This window comes from Penicillium waksmanii (assembly GCF_028829765.1).
Source record: "Penicillium waksmanii strain IBT 27052 chromosome Unknown utg000009l:1.0-4314994.0:1.0-4318279.0, whole genome shotgun sequence".
NCBI lineage: Eukaryota > Fungi > Ascomycota > Eurotiomycetes > Eurotiales > Aspergillaceae > Penicillium > Penicillium waksmanii.
Window position 1 is genome coordinate 3,481,326 of NW_026643255.1, and position 17,357 is coordinate 3,498,682.

Here is a 17,357-nt window from a genome sequence, read left to right on the forward strand (position 1 = left end):
CAGTTCTTTCTCTTCAATAACACTCCTAAATACATCATCATGCCTCAATCTCCGATAAGTGGTGGTCGTCACGACTCTAAGGTCGCTGATAGACTCGATGCTCAAAACAGCAACGTTAAAAGTGCGATTTGCCTAGTTCTTTCTCAATATCCCTACCCGGTGCAAGAAATGAAATTTAATAAATAATCCAGGTCACGGAAGCCCATCAGAAACAAACTCTGAATCTCAGCAGCATCAACGCAATGACAGTAGCCCTCACAATAAAGAGCAGAGAGCAGATTCGATGGATAATGGGAACCGCCGCGAAGACATTTGCGCAAGTAATCGCTTCATGCCTCAATCTGGAAAACCCGCGGGAATTCTTAACACCTCAGAGGAGAAAGACGACCAGCCTCGCGAAGATATTGCTGCCAGTAATCGCTTCATGCCCCAGGCTGGAAAGCCGACAGGGACATCGACACTTTGATAGAGAAAAATCTTGTAACGACTTACTCTTTTTCTCTAGAAGAGTGGCTTCATCTTTCAAATTTTAACCCTTGTACTGATGGTTGATCTGATGTGAGGCTGGTGCATATCAGGAAAAATGCCACACCGTCAGGAATAGCGTCCAATCTGTCTATGCGGGGAATACATGATTTTTAATCAATCATGTTGATCTTATTGAATATGTACAATTTACCAACTTCCCTGGATTAATGTTACTCAATCAATTCTTCCGTCTGAAATGAGCCAACGTGATATAAATTTATCTAATAAAATCACCCTAGAAGATAAATCAGGATTATATCAGGGAGAAGTTAAATATTTCATTCTGTCAAAAAACCAAGGTGACAATAATGATAAAAGTTTTCACTCTGACATTCTATAATAACTATGATTTGTACATAGACCTTTGTTGATAGAGTTTTAGTCACATATTTGGTAGCATCAAGATCCCCTTCAAAATATTGTGGCGTGAATTAAACTATCACTCTTATAGTTTTATTTCGCAAACTGTGCCTCTCTACCTTTAGCCATTGACAATGACACCACCATTTGGATGAAGACTCTGTCCAGAGATGAGACTGCTATCCTGGCTCGCAAGAAACACGAAACACGTCGCTATTTCACTAGGTTGACCTGGTCTACCCATCGGAGAAGTGAATTGCTCCTGAGCAGAAGTATTCATAGTCGCGGGGATTAGAGGAGTCCACACTAATGAATGTCAGAGATCCTAAACTTGGTAGCTATGTGGCATGATATTAGTACTTACCAGGTCCAGGACACACGGCGTTAACCCGAATGCCATTCTTGATCTGTTGATTCGACAGACCTCGAGTAAACGAGATGAGCGCACCCTTGGTTGATGTGTAATCAAGAAGGTCTGGTCGTCCAATATAAGCGTTTATAGAGGCGCAGTTGATGATGGAGGAGCCGTTCTTGAGGTGCGGCAGAGTGTACTTTGAGAGGTAGAAAACCGAGTCGATGTTCGTGGCGAATGTTTCTTCCCATTGATCCCTGTTATTTTGTAAGCGCCTGGATTTAAGAAATTCTTCCGATCAGCCTACTCTGTCAAATCTTTGATGTCCTCGATCATATTCTGAGTTCCGGCATTGTTGACGAGAATATCAATTCCTCCCAAGGATTCCAAAGCCTTATCAACAACTTTCTTGCAATTACTGCTTTCACGCAGATCTAATGCGATCGTATAGCATTTCTGACCGTACTCCTCGACGAGTCGTACGGTCTCCCTACCATCTGACTCTTCTTCAGGCAAATATGTGATCAAGCTAGAGGCGCCTTCCATTGCGTAAAGTATCGCAATCGCGCGACCGATGCCTGAATCACCACCAGTGATAATTGCCCTTTTCCCATTCAGCTTACCAGCCGCTTTATACGTCTGGTATCCATTGTCTTCTGTCGGGAGCTGGGTGTTTGTTGGCTTTGGGTCTGCAAGTTCCTGTTGTAGACCAGGCTTTTGAAGGTGTTGGATAGCAACCCTGTGGCCTATCAAATGCTTAACAAATTATTTTGACTATAATTCCTCTCAGAATACATAGGCCGATTCGTAACATACCTTGCTCAAATTGAGACTGGGGTTTTTGCGCGCCGCGTTGAGTTTCCTGCTGCATGGTGATAGTGTTTGGTGAGAAAAAGGAACTGTGCCATTCTCAAAGCTTTTCGCAATTTAAGCGTATCCTATATGCAACTTGCTTCTGTCAGTATGACGTGGAGAATTGCTAAACCAGGCGATAAAATATCTTGAGTACTTCGACCATCAAACTTGTCATCGGCATTTTTGCACAACATGGAATGTCGCGGGCCAGCGAATCAGCGACCGTGAGAAAAACCGGAATGGACCGCATAAAAAGTCAAAGACCGAAGATGCGGCTCCCGCATGACGAATAATGAAGTCAATCTTTCAATGAACTTTTAGCTATGATTCTAGCCCTTCCTTCAGATAAAATCATGTTCTTACTTGAGACCTCGTGTCCCATTGTTATCTATACCACTTTTCCGCGGTTTATTTTTCAATTATGGCAGACGGCGTCATACAACTTCAATGCGAGTGCAAGGTACGACAACTCGAGATTCAATTATGTATCAAGTAGGCTCACTGTTCCGCTTTAGCATGATCCATGGGGTAAGAAAGGCCATGAATCTCTCGCTGGTCGTTTGTGGTCACAGATGCCCGGCGCAAGCCCGCTAGATGATTCAGAAACTTACTCGGAGGTTTGTACTTGAAGCGAATCATTATCACTCACTTTTGGGAGAGACACTTATTTTCAAGTAATAGATGTGGATGGGTACGTACCCTTCTGTGCCGTCTCGACTTGCTTCAAGCGGCGAGCTGCTTTCCGACCATGTGAAGAGGAACCCCAGCCTACTTGGGGAGACATATTGTAAGAGATACAGAAGAGAAATACCATTTCTGCCAAAGGTAGGGGCGTATATCCTCATTCGTGATTTAGTGATGTCGGACTAACAATAATCAAATCAGATTCTCTCTTTTGCGAAGGCCCTGCCACTGCAGCTACATCCCGACAAAAAATTGGCCGAGCAACTCCACGCGCAAGACCCCATTAAGTTTGGGGATACCAATCATAAGCCTGAGATTGCAGTCGCGTTGACTAGATTTGAACTATTTGTCGGCTTTAAGCCCATTGGAGAGCTCGCGGACATATTGAGTCTGGGTCCCCTCCAGGCAATCTTGGCCCCGCATGACAATGTCAATGAGGCAATTTTGAGAGAGGTCTGTCGAACTCTGCTGCAACTTTCGTCGAACACAGTTTCGGACGTTGTCAAAAATCTGAAAGCCATTCCTCAATCAGAACTCGGAGAGAGATATCAGTACATCCCCAATCTTTTGGAAAGATTAAGCGAACAATATTCGGATTCCGACAATGGACTTCTAGTCGCCTCACTGCTGATGAATTTCATGACATTGGAGCCAGGCCAGGCTGTGTGTGTGCCAGCAGATAGTATCCATGCCTGGTTATCAGGGGATATTCTTGAATGCATGGCGCGATCAGACAATGTCTTGAACACGGGTTTCTGCCCTCGCGCCAGCAGAGACAACATTGACCTGTTCACATCGGCTCTGACTTTTAAGCCACATGACCAAGAGACTGCACTGTTGCCAGCTCGTCCAAGCTTGATGGGAATCAACGAGAAGACTGTCAAATACACGCCCCCGTTCAGTGAATTCAACGTTCTAGCTACGAACTTGGCTGCAACAGAATCGGAGACTCATACCGATTTGCAAGCCCCTAGCATCCTAGTTGTGACTGAGGGATCAGGAACAATGAAGATCCTCGGGGACGGGAAAACTTTGAATTTGGGTGAAGGAAGTGTGTTTTTTGCTGGTCCAGACGCCAAGTTGCAGTTTGCGACTGACAATGGTATTGTGATATATCGGGCTTATGCTACGCTTTAGAGAGAACATTTTGTACATCGAGAAACGAAAATCGGGAGTTGAATCTTAACGGTACAAATGTCTGACGATCAACTTTAACAATATTCTGTACATACTTCCTGCTCTTACTTTCAGATTGGGAGGAAATTTTCTAGTAAGAGACCTACTAGACATAGACAATTTGAAGAGTATATTTCATTCCATGGGTTTCACAACGCAATTTTATATAAGAAAGTAATGGAAATATTGGAAAACAAGTCTTTTTAGAGAGATCCTGCCGCAAGAACATAACCACCATCAACGGCAACGGTTTGTCCGCTCAGGTACTGATTTGTAGTCGCAAAAAGGATGGCACTGGCCATATCTTCTTCCTTTCCCGGTCGAGCTGCGGCAGTCTTTTGCTCATATTTTTCCTTCGGAATGAAGCTCTTTTGCTTCTCATCGCTGGCAGCTGTAGTCATCTCACTCGGGAAAACGCCAGGAGCAATATTGTTGACCCGAATTGGCAATCGTGAGGTCATGACCTCATGGGCTAGCATTTTGGTCAAATGAATGGCAGCAGCCTTGGAGGCATTGTATGCAAAGTGATGCTGGGAAACCTTGACAATCCCCGAGATGGAGGTTATATTGAGCACGGTACTGGACCATCCATGCTCCTGCTGAGAACCCTTCTCAAGTAGCGGAAGAAATGCGGTTGTCATGAAGAAGAGTTGAGAGACGTTTGTGCGGAAAGTGTCATCCCATGCATTGAGGTCGCCTGATTCATGCTCAAATAGATTCTGGCGGAGCTCTTCAGCACTCTCAGGCTCAGTATCTTGTGCACCTGTGGAAATCCCAGCATTATTGATCAAAATGGAGAGAAATTGCTCGCGCGAGTTGATTTCCTTCACAAGCTTGTCAATTGATGCTTTATCGGTAACATCGGCGGTGATGGGAATTATTTGACCAGGTATATTTTGGTTGTAGAGTTCGGCGACCTTGTCAAGTTTTTCCTGTGTCCGGCCAGTAATATACACCTTTGCGCCATTCACAGCAAGTGCCTGAGCGGCCATGAGACCGATTCCCGAGCCACCACCGGAGATTAGGGCGACTACTTCAATTAGCTCCCATCTTGAAATTCGGAATTTCTTTCACGCTACCTTTATCCTTAACATTGAATAGGTTTCCTAGCTGAAATCTTTTGTTGTTTTCCTGAGCCTCCATGGCGGCGGGTGATTTCCAATTGGTATGTCGGTAATTTCGTCGGTTACCAAGGATGTCGCTATATCGGATCCGGACACTTGTTGAAGAATTTGTGCCTGTAAATATTCGACTAGATTTATGTCTCCAAACAGTGTAACGTATGGATGGGAAAACACAGTATGACATGAGTGGTTAGAGGTAATTTATAAAGAGTTTCTCTGGAAGACAAAATTAAATTTCAATGATGACTATCCATTCATAAAACAGGCTCTGACTCCCAGAATATCGAAAATCCGGAATTTTGTATCGACTTTCCATGTTCTCAGCAGTCCTGTGAGTGACTAGATCAGAATGACGTTGATCGCTTGCTTACCTCATTCAAGTTACTGCCAGTGTCTACCCGACCACCTTGAAACCTTGGAAGGTCGTAATATCTACTAGTAGTAAGTAGTACGGAGTAGTTGGGCCCTGATAGTCAAGTAATAGGTACTTAATTTAACAGACAGAGAACTGGAGATATACTTTTTGTACTATAACTTGTAGATTGTATGTCTGAGTATATTTAGATTTGCATTCTATTTACTCCAGCCTTATACGACCGGAATATGGAAGGATATAACAGATAGTAACTTCATGACACACTTTTACCACAACACTCAACGGATCTTGTACACACATGGCTTCAAAACCTGTGCCTCTTGCTCGGGCGTCATGCCATTATCCGACGTACGGTCGACAAAGCGCTTCTTGGTTCCAGGAGCCGGAGCACTCAGCCCTGTGGCGTGTTTACCCTTGGTCGGGGCACCTCCTCCCTTCACAAATTCCATCTTGACAAACATCTTGTTAGACTTGTCGACGGATTCCTCGCGAAGAACGAAACCACGGGACCGGAAAACCTCGACAAACGCCGAGATATCCGTATCGTCGTTTTGATTGGCTGGGCGGGCATCTTCAGCGTAGATATCTTCTTCCTCTAGATCGGATTCGTTACCTCCCTTCTTCTTCTGTTTCTTTTGGTCGGCCTTGCTGAGCGGCTTCACGGCTCCGATTTGGGCCTTCTTGCGGGTAACTTTGCCGAATCGACTCTTCACCTCACTGACCCAGCACTCGCCCTTGCCATCGCCGCGCAGCACACGCCAGGCTTCTTCGACGAAGGAGACCCAGTTGGTTCCCATCAGACTGAGACAGAAGATCGCAACGTCGGCGGAGCCATCTTCCATTGGCAGGTTGGAGATATCCGCTTTCGTGATAAGTGGGTCGGGGGACTGGAGATCATAGCTGTTGAGCCTCAGGTTCAACCTTCTCTTGGAGGGGGTCAATGTGCGAGCAAGGAGGCCGTCACCACAGCCCAAGTCGACAACTGTGCATGCGCCATTGGGTCGGCGGGGCATAGGCAGAGCCCGGTTTGCTTGAGGCTTCTGGCCCCTCTTGGGGACAGGGACCGCAGCCCGACGCCGAACGGTCTGGATATAACCATCGACGGGGTTGGAAGGCCAGGACTCCTTCACCTGGCGAGAGAATCCAGCGTGATATTCATCGAAAAGCTCCGGGTTCGCATTGAACAGCTCGACGGCCTTGGAAGAATCCGTTGTGTAGAGGGTTTCATTCAGGTGGCGGAAACGAGAGGAAACCAACTTCTGGCGCATGGCTTGCTGAAGAGGTGTAAGCGTCGCCGTAGTTTCCGGGGGCGGCGCAAGCGAATCCAAAGCCGCAGCGGTCTCCTTAGAGGGGGCTGTTGCAGCGTCCTTGTTGTCTGCTTGGTTCTCATTGTCCTTCTTCTTCTTGTTCTTCTTCTGCTTCTTTGTTTGCTTTCCCTCATCTTGCGCGGTCTCGTCGGCGATGGGCTTCACGGCTTCGGATTCGGCTTCGGCATTGGCTTCATCTGTCGTTTTCGGGGAGGGGGCAGGAGCTTGCTTGTCATCCTTGCGTTTTTTATCGTTGGCAGGCTTGCGAGCGGACTTCTCGATATGCCTGCGATACATATCATCGACATTGCCGGCGGTAACACGGTCATTCCCACGCTTGCGCTTCTTGTTCTTCGCATTTGTTGGGGCATCCTTGCCTGCTTGCGACTCATTTTGGGCTGGGGGCGCCTGCGCGGTCTGTGACTTTAGCGCAGAGCTGGCGACCGACCATCCTGGGACGGCGAACATGGTGTTGATGGTGGTGATCAAGAGGAAAGTAGATATTACCTCTACTGTTCTCTTATCCTGGTGGTAATAAATGGTCTGCACCAGGGTTGTCTGAGGATGTTGAAGTTCGGGGAGCAACTTTTTTTTTTTCTCCGGCGGGCAGCTCCGCAAAATTTCAGCCGGTAATTGGATTACATATTTACAGTATTGTATCTTTGACACCCCCGACAAAATGCCATTCCCCCTTGGAAACTTCAATTTTCAGCCTCGAGATCGCCTTTCGTATCTGAGAGTTTCAGATGGATCCAATTTCAATTTTATTTCTTCGTGTCCCGCGTTCTCGGCTGATTTTACGCTGAATGAAGCCCCCTTGTTACCGCCATGTGGGAGGTCAGCCATGCGCGATTAAAGGAACCCTGCACGGCACGACCCTGAGGAATCGCACTCAGGTATTTAAGCTTTGTGCCTTGTACGAGTAGTGGGTAATGCAGTGAGCGATAGGTCAGCCCGCAGGTCAGATCGTGTTCCAAGTTGGCTGGTCTGGATTGATATAGAGAAAGGGGGTGGTAGCGGAGCAGGGGAGATAGTTATCTAAGGATCTGTACGCAGTATGCCCAGCATACCACCTACACCTACTACAGACAAAGTACGCAGAGTACAGAGTACAGACTACAGCGTACACTATAATTGTCAAGTACTTCAGTCACACGGGTGATCTGCGATGCTCGGCAGCGTTGCCCGTTTTGTGGAGATCAAATCCAGACTCACCTTAATAGCGCCCTAACTTATAACCTTTTGCCTTTGCCTTTGTGCCCCGAGCTTCCTTCTCTCCCTCTCCCTCTCTCTCCTCCCTCCCCCTCTTCCCCACTATGCCTTCTTATCAGCTATACTCTCAATCATCCTGACGAGAGAATCCTACTCTTCCAACAACATGCAACCACCGGACGTGGGGCTACCCGACGCTGACAGCCCTGACCCTATCGAGGCGGAAGCACCGAGGAATCCGGGCCCCCGCAGACACCCGAAGAAACGAACCAAAACTGGTTGTTTAAGTATGCCCCCAGATTCCTATTTCTATTTGTGCGATCAGAATATTCTAACCCGCTGAAGCCTGTAGGAAACGTCGTATTAAATGCGGCGAAGAGAAGCCAATATGTAGCAACTGCGTCAAATCCAAGCGGATTTGTGAGGGCTACGCCCAAAGAGTGATCTTCAAGAATCCCATGGGCATCTTCGGCGCCTATGGCCCTCCTCACAGCAGCCAAGATCTCCAGATGCAGCAGCAGATGCGAGTCCCCATATTCAATGACTATCCTTTACCTGCTCAACAGGCTGCGGCAGCTGCCCAACATCCCATGCTGGCGCCACGGCCCGTGGATGTGACAGCCACAGGTTATCAAGCTATGCAGCCATCTGAGACATCCCCACCAGAGCGGGCACCACCTGCCACTGCACCGCAGTTCTATTATCCCACGCCACCAGTACAGCTACCCCCTCAATCATGGCCAGTACAGACTGCAGAGGAAAATCGGCGGGCCTCTGAACCTCAAGAACCGACGGACTATTCACATACACAGTCCCAGCCCCAGTCCCAGTCCCAGCTCCAGCCCCAGCCTCAGTCTCAGCCTCAGTCTCAGCCTCAGTCGCGATCGCAGTCACTGTCGGAGTCGGAGTCGCATCCTATTAATTTAACAGAAAACTACGACCATTACGATGAACAAAAACTCCCAGCCCAGTATTTACAGCCAACCGCCAACTGGCAGAATTTCCCAACATCCCAAGATTACGCCGCCCAGTATGCATCTCAGCTGGCTAGCGAATCGGCAGTGAACAAGAGTAATGAAAACCCATTATTCCCATTGGTATGTCTCTATGTCTTCCTCTGACCCTAGGCATAACTTAGTCTATAAATGCTAATCGAGGCTATAGCCCATCCAGCAATCGGCTTCTAGATATCAGTATCAGTATCCGCAGCAGCAGCAGCCGGGACAAGCGGCTTCGCAGCTCACTACGGCGGAGCCATTCATTCCTGCCTCTCAACCACAGGTAACCTATGTGGAAGATGAAGAGGAAGATTACTACGATGTAGATTCCGACGACGAAATGGCGGATCAGATACAGAGCGAAGGCTTCAATCAACTGAGTCTCATCATGGCCTCTGCAAATAATGATAGCCAGCTTCGTTCTTTCACCAGTCACCTCAACGAGCCGAATATTCTTGCTAATTATCGCCCCTCGCTCGGATCATCCCCACTGAATAATCCCAAGACGGCCCGTATCTTTGCGCACTTCATCCACTCAACCGGGCCATGTCTATCTATATTTGAGCGGCATGCGACCGACTCGTCGATTGTTTTGGGAGTACAGGTTCCCCTTGCCCAACAGGGTCTTTGGACATATACCCTCCCCCTCAAGGCCTTGGAGCATCCTGCGCTACTCCAAGCTATTCTCGCGATCAGCAGTTTGCACATCGCGTATCTCCAAGGAGTACCCTCGACCGTCTCTTTGAAGCACTACCATTATGCATTGAAACGAATTGGTCGTGCGGTTAGTCTCCCAATGCGGCGCAAGCAAATCGGCACCTTGGCTGCCACGCAGCTGCTTGCGTACTATGAAGTTATATCAGCCGATCACTCTAAATGGAATAGTCACGTTGCGGGCGCTGCTCAACTAGTTAAAGAAATCGACTTTGCAGGTACAACTCGAGATCTCCGATCATACAGACGTCAAATCAGTGAGCAACGGCAGCATATGAGGTGGTCAACCCCGCAGATGTATCCTTTTGACTTCGATAACGACGGATCTGAGGATGATCCCTTTGCCGAGAAAGAATCCTCCGTCGACCAAGCATTCTTAAGTTCCATCCTAGGCCGGGCGGTTAATTACGACGAATTTGGCTGTGTCGAAAATGAACAGGCCCAATCTCCCAAGAAGTTCTTTTCGCGCAAAGATATCGAAAACTTCCGGCTCCAGTGCGACCTATATTGGTGGTTCACCAAACAAGATCTCATGCACAGTCTAGTCAGTGGCGAGAAATTATTGTAAGTTCTGACACTCGTTTAGTTGGAATGGACTCTCGCTAATGGAAACTCTAGCATGCCCTTTTATTTGAAAAGCCAATGTCCACCCCGCGCTGGCATCGGCCGGTTAGACGCCATTTATGGATCGGCCGATCACCTTTGGCTTCTGCTTTCGCGCATCACGGACTTTGGTTATCGAGATCGAAAACGAAAGTTGAAGGCACTTCGTGTTGCTGGTACGGAATGGAGACCGGGTCCTGGGATGTTCAAATTTATGGGCCGTTTTGCTGGTGGTGGTCCAAACAAAAGACCCGGCCCTCCTGGAAGACCCCCAGGACCCCCAGGGCCCCCTGGGCCTCCCTCATCTACGTCTTCATTTTCGAACACTGGTCCTGGCTCCGGCTCCGGCTCTGCATCCGAGTCACCTCCGGAGTCTTTACAAAGGGGACCTCCACCCCAGCCAGCTGCGCCAGAAGGTCTTCCTATGTATGGCATGATACCACCCAGACCTCCGACTCGTCTGCCAGCTGGCTTCGTAGACGGCCGGCAAGAGCGACGCGAATCGTCAGAAGAGGCAGATGAGCATGAAATGTCGAGTCAAAGGGCGGTCGAAGAGAAATATAATGAAGCGGAGCAGGAATGGGAGGATATCTTGACAGCACTCGACACCTTCGCCCGAGGACTCGGACGAGATTACCAGCCGCTACCAGCCGACGTAACACCCTCGATCTCGACCCCATTCGGCACTGCCTTGCAATACCGTACGCACACGATCGCGGTGATATGGGGATTTTACTACACGGGTCGCATCTTGCTGCAGCGACTTCACCCATCGATGCCACCGGCCATGATGATGGCTGCCGGGGTGGCTGCACCAACGACAGCAGAATATGCACAGATTATCGGCCGGATCACAGCAGGCATCTACTACCCGCAGCGATACAACCTGCAGGCTGGCAGCCTGAGCCCCACCCTTGGGTCCTCCCTTACAGAGATGACAGTGCCGATCTTTTTCGCGGCGGTGCAGTATACCGATTCGACACAGCGTGGCTGGACGATAGCCAAGCTCCGCGACATCTCTCGACTAACGGGATGGAAAACCTCGGACGCTATCGCCAGTGGCTGTGAGAAGTCATGGATTGTGGCGGCCAAACATGGGCGCGGTCCGCCGTATCAGCGATCCTTTGAGACATATCGGGATCGGGATTCCCAAGTAAGTGAGATCATACCCAATGGATTTTGATCTGGACTAACCCCTCCACCTCGATAGGATGTACTTTCTCGAGACTTGGGGGCGCAGCAGAGTGATGAGCGACGATTTGTGACAGTGGAACCGACTGATCGGGCATATCGGGCTATGGGGCTGCTTAGTTTAGAGGAGGACATGCAAAGTCTGGAAGTGTAAGAGTAGTACAGACTCGCACTAGATTCATAACCGTTAGTCAGTTGAGGCTGGTGAGAACTAGACATGTAAATGTTTAGTCTAGTCTTTTCATCAGCCACAGTTACTCCACTTTGGTCTCAACTCGAATGTCATCATAGGCTTCTGCCTGACGCAGACCCCTCTAAGGCTGAACACTAGCTTCTTCTTTCAGCTGTAGTCTGTGTCCTCGGTGTCCATCTTGCACTTGCACTTTTGCCTCCTTTCACACCTTTCTGTCCCTCGTCCCTCGACTCGCCCCGTGGTTCCCAGTTCCCAGTTCCCCCCTTTCCCCCCACCTTCGGCCCGCCAAAGTCAGCCGCCCTCGTCATCCACGGTTCAACCCCGTCATCCGAGTCCTTTGTTTAGGATTTCTCGTGATTTCCAGATATGTCGTCGCGCTACGATGATTACCGTTCTTCGACAGGCACTCTAGACTCTCGCGATCGTCACGACCGCTACTCGCGCGGTCCGCCTGTTGCTGAGCGAGAGCGCTCTCGAGAGCGATCTCGCTTCCGCGAAGAAGACCGCTTTGAATCCCGTCTCCGTGAAGATGACCGATATGGCCCCCCGGCGCGCGCAGCAGGTCGATATTACGAGGATGAGCACCTGTCCCATCCTTCTGCTTCTGGCCCCTTAGTGGCGCCTGACCGTCGCCGTCGTCGTGATGAGAGCCCCTCATTCACTAAGCCCCGTCTACTTAGGCGCCAGTCGTCCCTCGATACCTTTGATCGCATCCCTCGCCGCAAGATGGAAGCTTTTGATCGTGCTCCTCCCCGCATGCCCCCACCTCCGGCACATCGCCCTTCACCCGGGCGATATCGTGAACGTGAGGTCTATGAGGACATCCGCATCGCCGAACCGGACTACTACGGTGACGAAGAGTTTCGAGAATTCGATGATAGAGAGAGAATGATGATGGATCGCCGTCATCGACGTTCGAGCAGTGGTGCTCGTCACCGTCATGAAGAGAAGCCATACCCACGCAAAGGCAAGACCCGCATTCCTCGGAAATGGGTGCATGTCCACGCTATCTTGGATCTGGGTTACCCATTCAAGGAGGAGGTAAGAAGGCTTCTCGATGGCAGATTGCATGAATACGCTATGGTGCCACAGATCTCATGCTAATCTTGATATACTGCATCGCTAGGACGAGACCATCATTATTCAGAAAGCATTGTCTAAGGAGCAAATCGACGAAGTGATCAGTCTCAGCAAATCCTTCCGCCGTCCAGCCCACACAGAAAGTAGGTTACTTTTCCTTTCTCGGGGTTCCCTTTGGGAAAATCCAATGATGGCTGACCAGTACACAGCTGAATATCTCCGTATCCCTCGATCCCCGGTTCGACAACTGCCGCCGGAGCGTGTCACCACCGAGTATCTCGAGGTCGACAGTCACACCACTCGTTCTCATCACCACTCGCCCCGCTCGAGCCATGACGCCTTCATCGTCGAAGCCTCGCCATCGCGCCGCGAGGATATAGAGTACGAAGAAATCGTCGAGCGACCCCGGCCTCGACCTCGCGCTGTCTCTCGGCCCCGATCTATTTCCGTGCATGGACGCCGTCGAGCGGTGTCTTCAGTACAGTTGGTTGAACCTCGAGGTCACTTTGAGGAACGAATCGAGTCTCGACCACACTCTGGTCAGATGATGGTTGTCCGTCCTCGGGATGGTGATTACGAAGTCGACTCATATATTCGTGAGCTAGAAGAAGAAACGAGATTGTTGCGACTCGAGCGCCAGGGTGGTATTGAGATCACGCGACAACGTGAAACTGATACCATTGACAACAGAGGCAACGCGGAGGAGAAGATTGAGGTTAACAGATCCGAGCGTAAAGGTATGTATCTACCTTCCACTTCCAATCGTAGATACAGTTCCTTATTGACATATTAATCCAGAACCCAATTCTCGGGTGATGCGCGCTATGTTTGCTACTCTGACATGATACTCCATTTCTCATTTCTTCCTACTTTTTACTATTTATTTTATTTCCACTTTTTACGACTACGTGTTCTTGCTGGGAGTCCGGCGACGCTTAGGACGAACGGGATGATTCTGACGATCTGGACGGATTACTATGCATTTTGTGGCTCTTTTCCCTACATGTACTTATTACCTCATTTTCACCGTTTCTTTGATAACCCTGCGCCACTTTACCCTGCGTATGGCGCACCTCCAAGTAAATCTAGAATGCATCGCTGCCTGGGAACCTGATGAGTGGCGGTGCGCGGTGGGGCGGTGCAGCGGCAGCGGGTGGCCATCGCACCTTCGTAGCTCCAAATGGTCGACGACGTCCTATCATCCTTCCAGACTCTCATTTCCCCCCTCCAACTCTTCACTCCCTAAAACCGCAATCATGGATCGAGTGCAGGCATTCGGCAAGACCTTCAGGTGAGCACCGCCATTCCCTAATCAGCCTCCGCTGAGACACCCCTCTCCTTACCCAACGGGGCCCCCAATCTCCTATATTCTGCACAAGGATCCTTGGCTGACACTGACTTATCTGTCGTTTTCGCGAATAGTGCGAACTTCACGCCCTTCGCGCAGCGCACCCAGCAGCTTATCAAGGAGCAACTGGGCCAGGCCGAAGACCGAACCCAGCTCCCCGATGAGTACATCGAGCTTGAGAAGCGCGTCGATGCGCTCAAGCTGGTTCACCAGAAGCTGCTTTCCGTGACGTGAGTTTCTTCTCCCTGTCCGTGCAAAGAAAGAGCACCGTGCAATGCAAAGCCCGTGCAGGACCTACGCTCTGTCCTGTCCATCACCCCCTCCAAGAAACTCTCCGCTGACCGGTGTGGGTCGTCCGATCTGCGACAACAGCTCCCAATACTCCAACGAAGCCTACGATTACCCACCCAACATTCGCGAGTCCTTCAATGACCTGGGCCGCACCATCAACGAGAAGGTTACCCTCCTTTCGCAGGCTGGTTCCCCCGCCGAGGCCCAGGCCGCCCTGACCGCACCCCCCCTCCGCGAAGCCGCAGCCCAAGACCTTCAACCACGCCATCGCGCGCGCCTCGCTCGCCGGCTCCCAGACCCTGGCACAGAGCAGTGAGGGTGAGGACCCGCTCGCCACTGCGCTGGAGAAGTATGCTCTGGCCGAGGAGAAGGTCGGCGAGGCCCGTTTGGGCCAGGATTCTCAGATCCAGTCTCGTTTCCTCGCTGGCTGGAACACTACCCTTAACACCAACTTGATGTTCGCTGCTAAGGCCCGCAAGAATGTCGAGAATGCCCGCCTGACGCTTGACTCTGTTAAGGCTTCTAAGAAGGCTGCTGCCTACGGTGACCTGGACAACTTGAGCGAGGATGCCCGCCAGGAGATCGAGCAGGCTGAGGATGACTTTGTTGGTCAGACTGAGGAAGCTGTTAGCGTGATGAAAAACGTATGTTGCTTTAATCTCTTCCCTTACCCATGCCTTTTCTTATAATACGGAAGAACAATTGGTCGTCCCCCCACCCAATACTAACGTCGACCCCTTACTCCAGGTCCTTGATACCCCCGAGCCCCTTCGCAACCTGGCCGATCTGATCGCCGCCCAGCTGGAGTTCCACAAGAAGGCCTACGAAATCCTCAGCGAGCTTGCCCCCACTGTGGATGCTCTGCAGGTCGAGCAAGAGGTACAAGAGCCCTCTCCACACTCGTCATAAACATAAAGCTTGATGTGTATCTAACTTTTGGTTTCAGGCCAGCTACCGCAAGAGCCGTGAAGGTGCTTAAATGTAGTTCTCTGCGTCTTTTACGTTCCTATTCTCCCCCCGAGCCGCGGGTTAAGACCGGCTCGTAGCCTTAAACTGTATCTACCCCCTTTTTGCTGTGTTATTGCCCGGGGCCACCTTGAATTCTTTTTTTTTCTGTCCCGATATTTGAATCAGTGAGATAATATTGGAAGTACGAACTATGCTTATTGTCAAAGAATGCGGTTGTGCCAGTATCTCGTATCGATAATTGTAAACACTCCACTTGTATAGTAAAGTGGAAGCCGAGAGTGACCGCCCTGACACCTCAGGCCACAAGGTCCCGCTAGTTAGCTCCAGGAGCTCCGAACATCAACGCCGCTCCAACTGCCAGCTCACCCTCGAAACCGACATTCCACCGGACCCTCACATTTCGCCGGTGAATATTCATTACGAAAAACACAGAGACCGAGTCGCCTCTCCCTCCAGTTTCCCCTGACCACTCGTTCAACGTACTGGGTTGCCGACTCCCGCCCATCTGGCCGCTACTTCCTCTCCGCATCATCACCATCGAGATACGCCTGTGCCTTTTCCAAGTTGCGATATCGCTGCTCTTCTCCGCCGAGAAACGATCATTAGAAGTCTACACTTTTGCCCGATCGACGGACCTACCCTGAATCGTTCTCGCGCCATCATCCTCGAATCCTCGAGACGGCACATCTTCGCGCAGTCCTGAATACCCTCGCTCTGCTCTCTTCCCTTGAAATCGCATCAGGTCTATAAATCAACCTGTGCACTCTCATATTTGATCCGATTGCTTCGAGACCCCGATCACCGCATCCCCAATAATTTGACTTCTTTTCCCGGGTTCCAGAACCTGAACCTGAAACATACACAAAATGGCGACCGGGTATGTTCTTCTTCCTCATACATAGACGCACGAATTGCCGAGATACTATTCTTCGGCGTTTATCCTTGCATTCCAAGATTCGAAAATCGCTGCAAAGTGAAAACCAGCCAATTGAACTGCGTTCTAACATCATCTCTAGCTGGAGTCTTCTCGTCGGCCTTATTGTCGTTGTGGCCGCTTCCGTGGCTGCTTGGTTCCTTTCTCCGAAGAACGAGAGCCGAACGTGAGTTCCTTCAGTTGCTTTCTTCTATTTCTGAACATACTCAAGCCTAAACGGGCGAACTAACCACTTTTTATCATCGTGCAGTGTCTGGCGCAGCACACTCATCCTCTCTTTCATTTCTTGTTACTTGATGTGGGGTACGTCACACATTCCCTTCTCTTCTTATCCCCTTTAAAGTCCCCTTCCAACCCCCAGAAAAAAGGGAAACAAAATCGTAAATGAACAAGAACTAACTGAACTTCCCCCAGCAATTGTCTTCCTCGCCCAATTGAACCCTCTCATCGCGCCAAAGCGCGCTGATATTCGTCCCGGGCATGTACCCAATTAAATTAAACCAAACCAAACCCAGCTAGCTAGAGCCAGCTAGCTTCTTATTTTTCCTGATTTGTTTCATATGGCTTTGAAGCTGAACTCTTGATATCGAATCGTCCCCTTTATCATTTTCGGGCCCCCGGGTTGCCTTTTTTTTTTTCTTTCTGGCTGGCTTTTTATGTCGCGTGTATCATGTATCAAATCCATCATGTTCATGTTCCAGTTTGAGGGGTATACATCTTGATATCGAAGTATATTCTCGCTGAAATTTCATGTCTTTTCTTTTTTGTTCCCGCCATAAGAGATTGTTTGTGGTGGAGTTACGGTCCACTGTTCAGCGATTTGTCTGAGTCGTATGTACTTGGGTTGCGGGTGTTTTGTATAGGTCAACTTGCAGTTCTATTTCCTTGGAAGGTTTATCGAGAAAAAATTTCATAGATAACTTCTTTGCCTCTTGGTATCTTGTTGTTATCAAGGTCTCATGATCACTAGTACTGCTACTACTAATAAGAGTACTCTTCTAGAGTCGAGTCGAAATACCGTGCATAACTTGAAGGAATTATTAATACATATTCATTAAGATC

The 17,357-nt window shown here is 49.6% G+C and overlaps 8 protein-coding genes across 8 annotated transcripts; 5 read left to right on the plus strand and 3 right to left on the minus strand.

The window, feature by feature from the left end:
* Positions 1–39: 39 nt before the first annotated feature.
* Positions 40–466, plus strand: N7481_011635 (uncharacterized protein; the record flags this gene model as incomplete). The annotated part of the gene is made up of 2 exons (XM_057270854.1): positions 40–121; positions 192–466. 2 exons carry the CDS (start codon positions 40–42, stop codon positions 464–466), a joined length of 357 nt encoding a protein of 118 aa, XP_057118028.1.
* Positions 467–1,009: 543 nt separating this feature from the next.
* Positions 1,010–2,111, minus strand: N7481_011636 (uncharacterized protein; the record flags this gene model as incomplete). Its single annotated transcript, XM_057270855.1, has 4 exons — positions 1,010–1,194; positions 1,253–1,497; positions 1,548–1,986; positions 2,057–2,111. 4 exons carry the CDS (start codon positions 2,109–2,111, stop codon positions 1,010–1,012), a joined length of 924 nt encoding a protein of 307 aa, XP_057118029.1.
* A 556-nt stretch (positions 2,112–2,667) lies between these two features.
* On the plus strand, positions 2,668–3,916 carry N7481_011637 (class I mannose-6-phosphate isomerase; the record flags this gene model as incomplete). Its single annotated transcript, XM_057270856.1, has 2 exons — positions 2,668–2,712; positions 2,981–3,916. 2 exons carry the CDS (start codon positions 2,668–2,670, stop codon positions 3,914–3,916), a joined length of 981 nt encoding a protein of 326 aa, XP_057118030.1.
* Positions 3,917–4,158: 242 nt separating this feature from the next.
* On the minus strand, positions 4,159–5,098 carry N7481_011638 (Short-chain dehydrogenase/reductase SDR; the record flags this gene model as incomplete). The annotated part of the gene is made up of 2 exons (XM_057270857.1): positions 4,159–4,985; positions 5,035–5,098. 2 exons carry the CDS (start codon positions 5,096–5,098, stop codon positions 4,159–4,161), a joined length of 891 nt encoding a protein of 296 aa, XP_057118031.1.
* Positions 5,099–5,733: 635 nt separating this feature from the next.
* N7481_011639 (25S rRNA (adenine645-N1)-methyltransferase) lies at positions 5,734–7,230 on the minus strand (the record flags this gene model as incomplete). Its single annotated transcript, XM_057270858.1, has 1 exon — positions 5,734–7,230. One exon carries the CDS (start codon positions 7,228–7,230, stop codon positions 5,734–5,736), a length of 1,497 nt encoding a protein of 498 aa, XP_057118032.1.
* Positions 7,231–8,140: 910 nt separating this feature from the next.
* Positions 8,141–13,598, plus strand: N7481_011640 (uncharacterized protein; the record flags this gene model as incomplete). The annotated part of the gene is made up of 11 exons (XM_057270859.1): positions 8,141–8,261; positions 8,320–9,071; positions 9,139–10,250; positions 10,305–11,442; positions 11,500–11,630; positions 11,717–11,733; positions 11,825–11,986; positions 12,038–12,714; positions 12,800–12,896; positions 12,963–13,490; positions 13,552–13,598. 11 exons carry the CDS (start codon positions 8,141–8,143, stop codon positions 13,596–13,598), a joined length of 4,782 nt encoding a protein of 1,593 aa, XP_057118033.1.
* A 411-nt stretch (positions 13,599–14,009) lies between these two features.
* N7481_011641 (BAR domain-containing protein) lies at positions 14,010–15,301 on the plus strand (the record flags this gene model as incomplete). Its single annotated transcript, XM_057270860.1, has 5 exons — positions 14,010–14,044; positions 14,176–14,331; positions 14,429–14,558; positions 14,632–15,036; positions 15,140–15,301. 5 exons carry the CDS (start codon positions 14,010–14,012, stop codon positions 15,299–15,301), a joined length of 888 nt encoding a protein of 295 aa, XP_057118034.1.
* A 926-nt stretch (positions 15,302–16,227) lies between these two features.
* Positions 16,228–16,789, plus strand: N7481_011642 (V-type proton ATPase subunit e; the record flags this gene model as incomplete). The annotated part of the gene is made up of 4 exons (XM_057270861.1): positions 16,228–16,238; positions 16,378–16,461; positions 16,546–16,598; positions 16,710–16,789. The coding sequence occupies 4 exons, from the start codon at positions 16,228–16,230 to the stop codon at positions 16,787–16,789; spliced, it is 228 nt and encodes a 75-aa protein (XP_057118035.1).
* Positions 16,790–17,357: the final 568 nt, after the last annotated feature.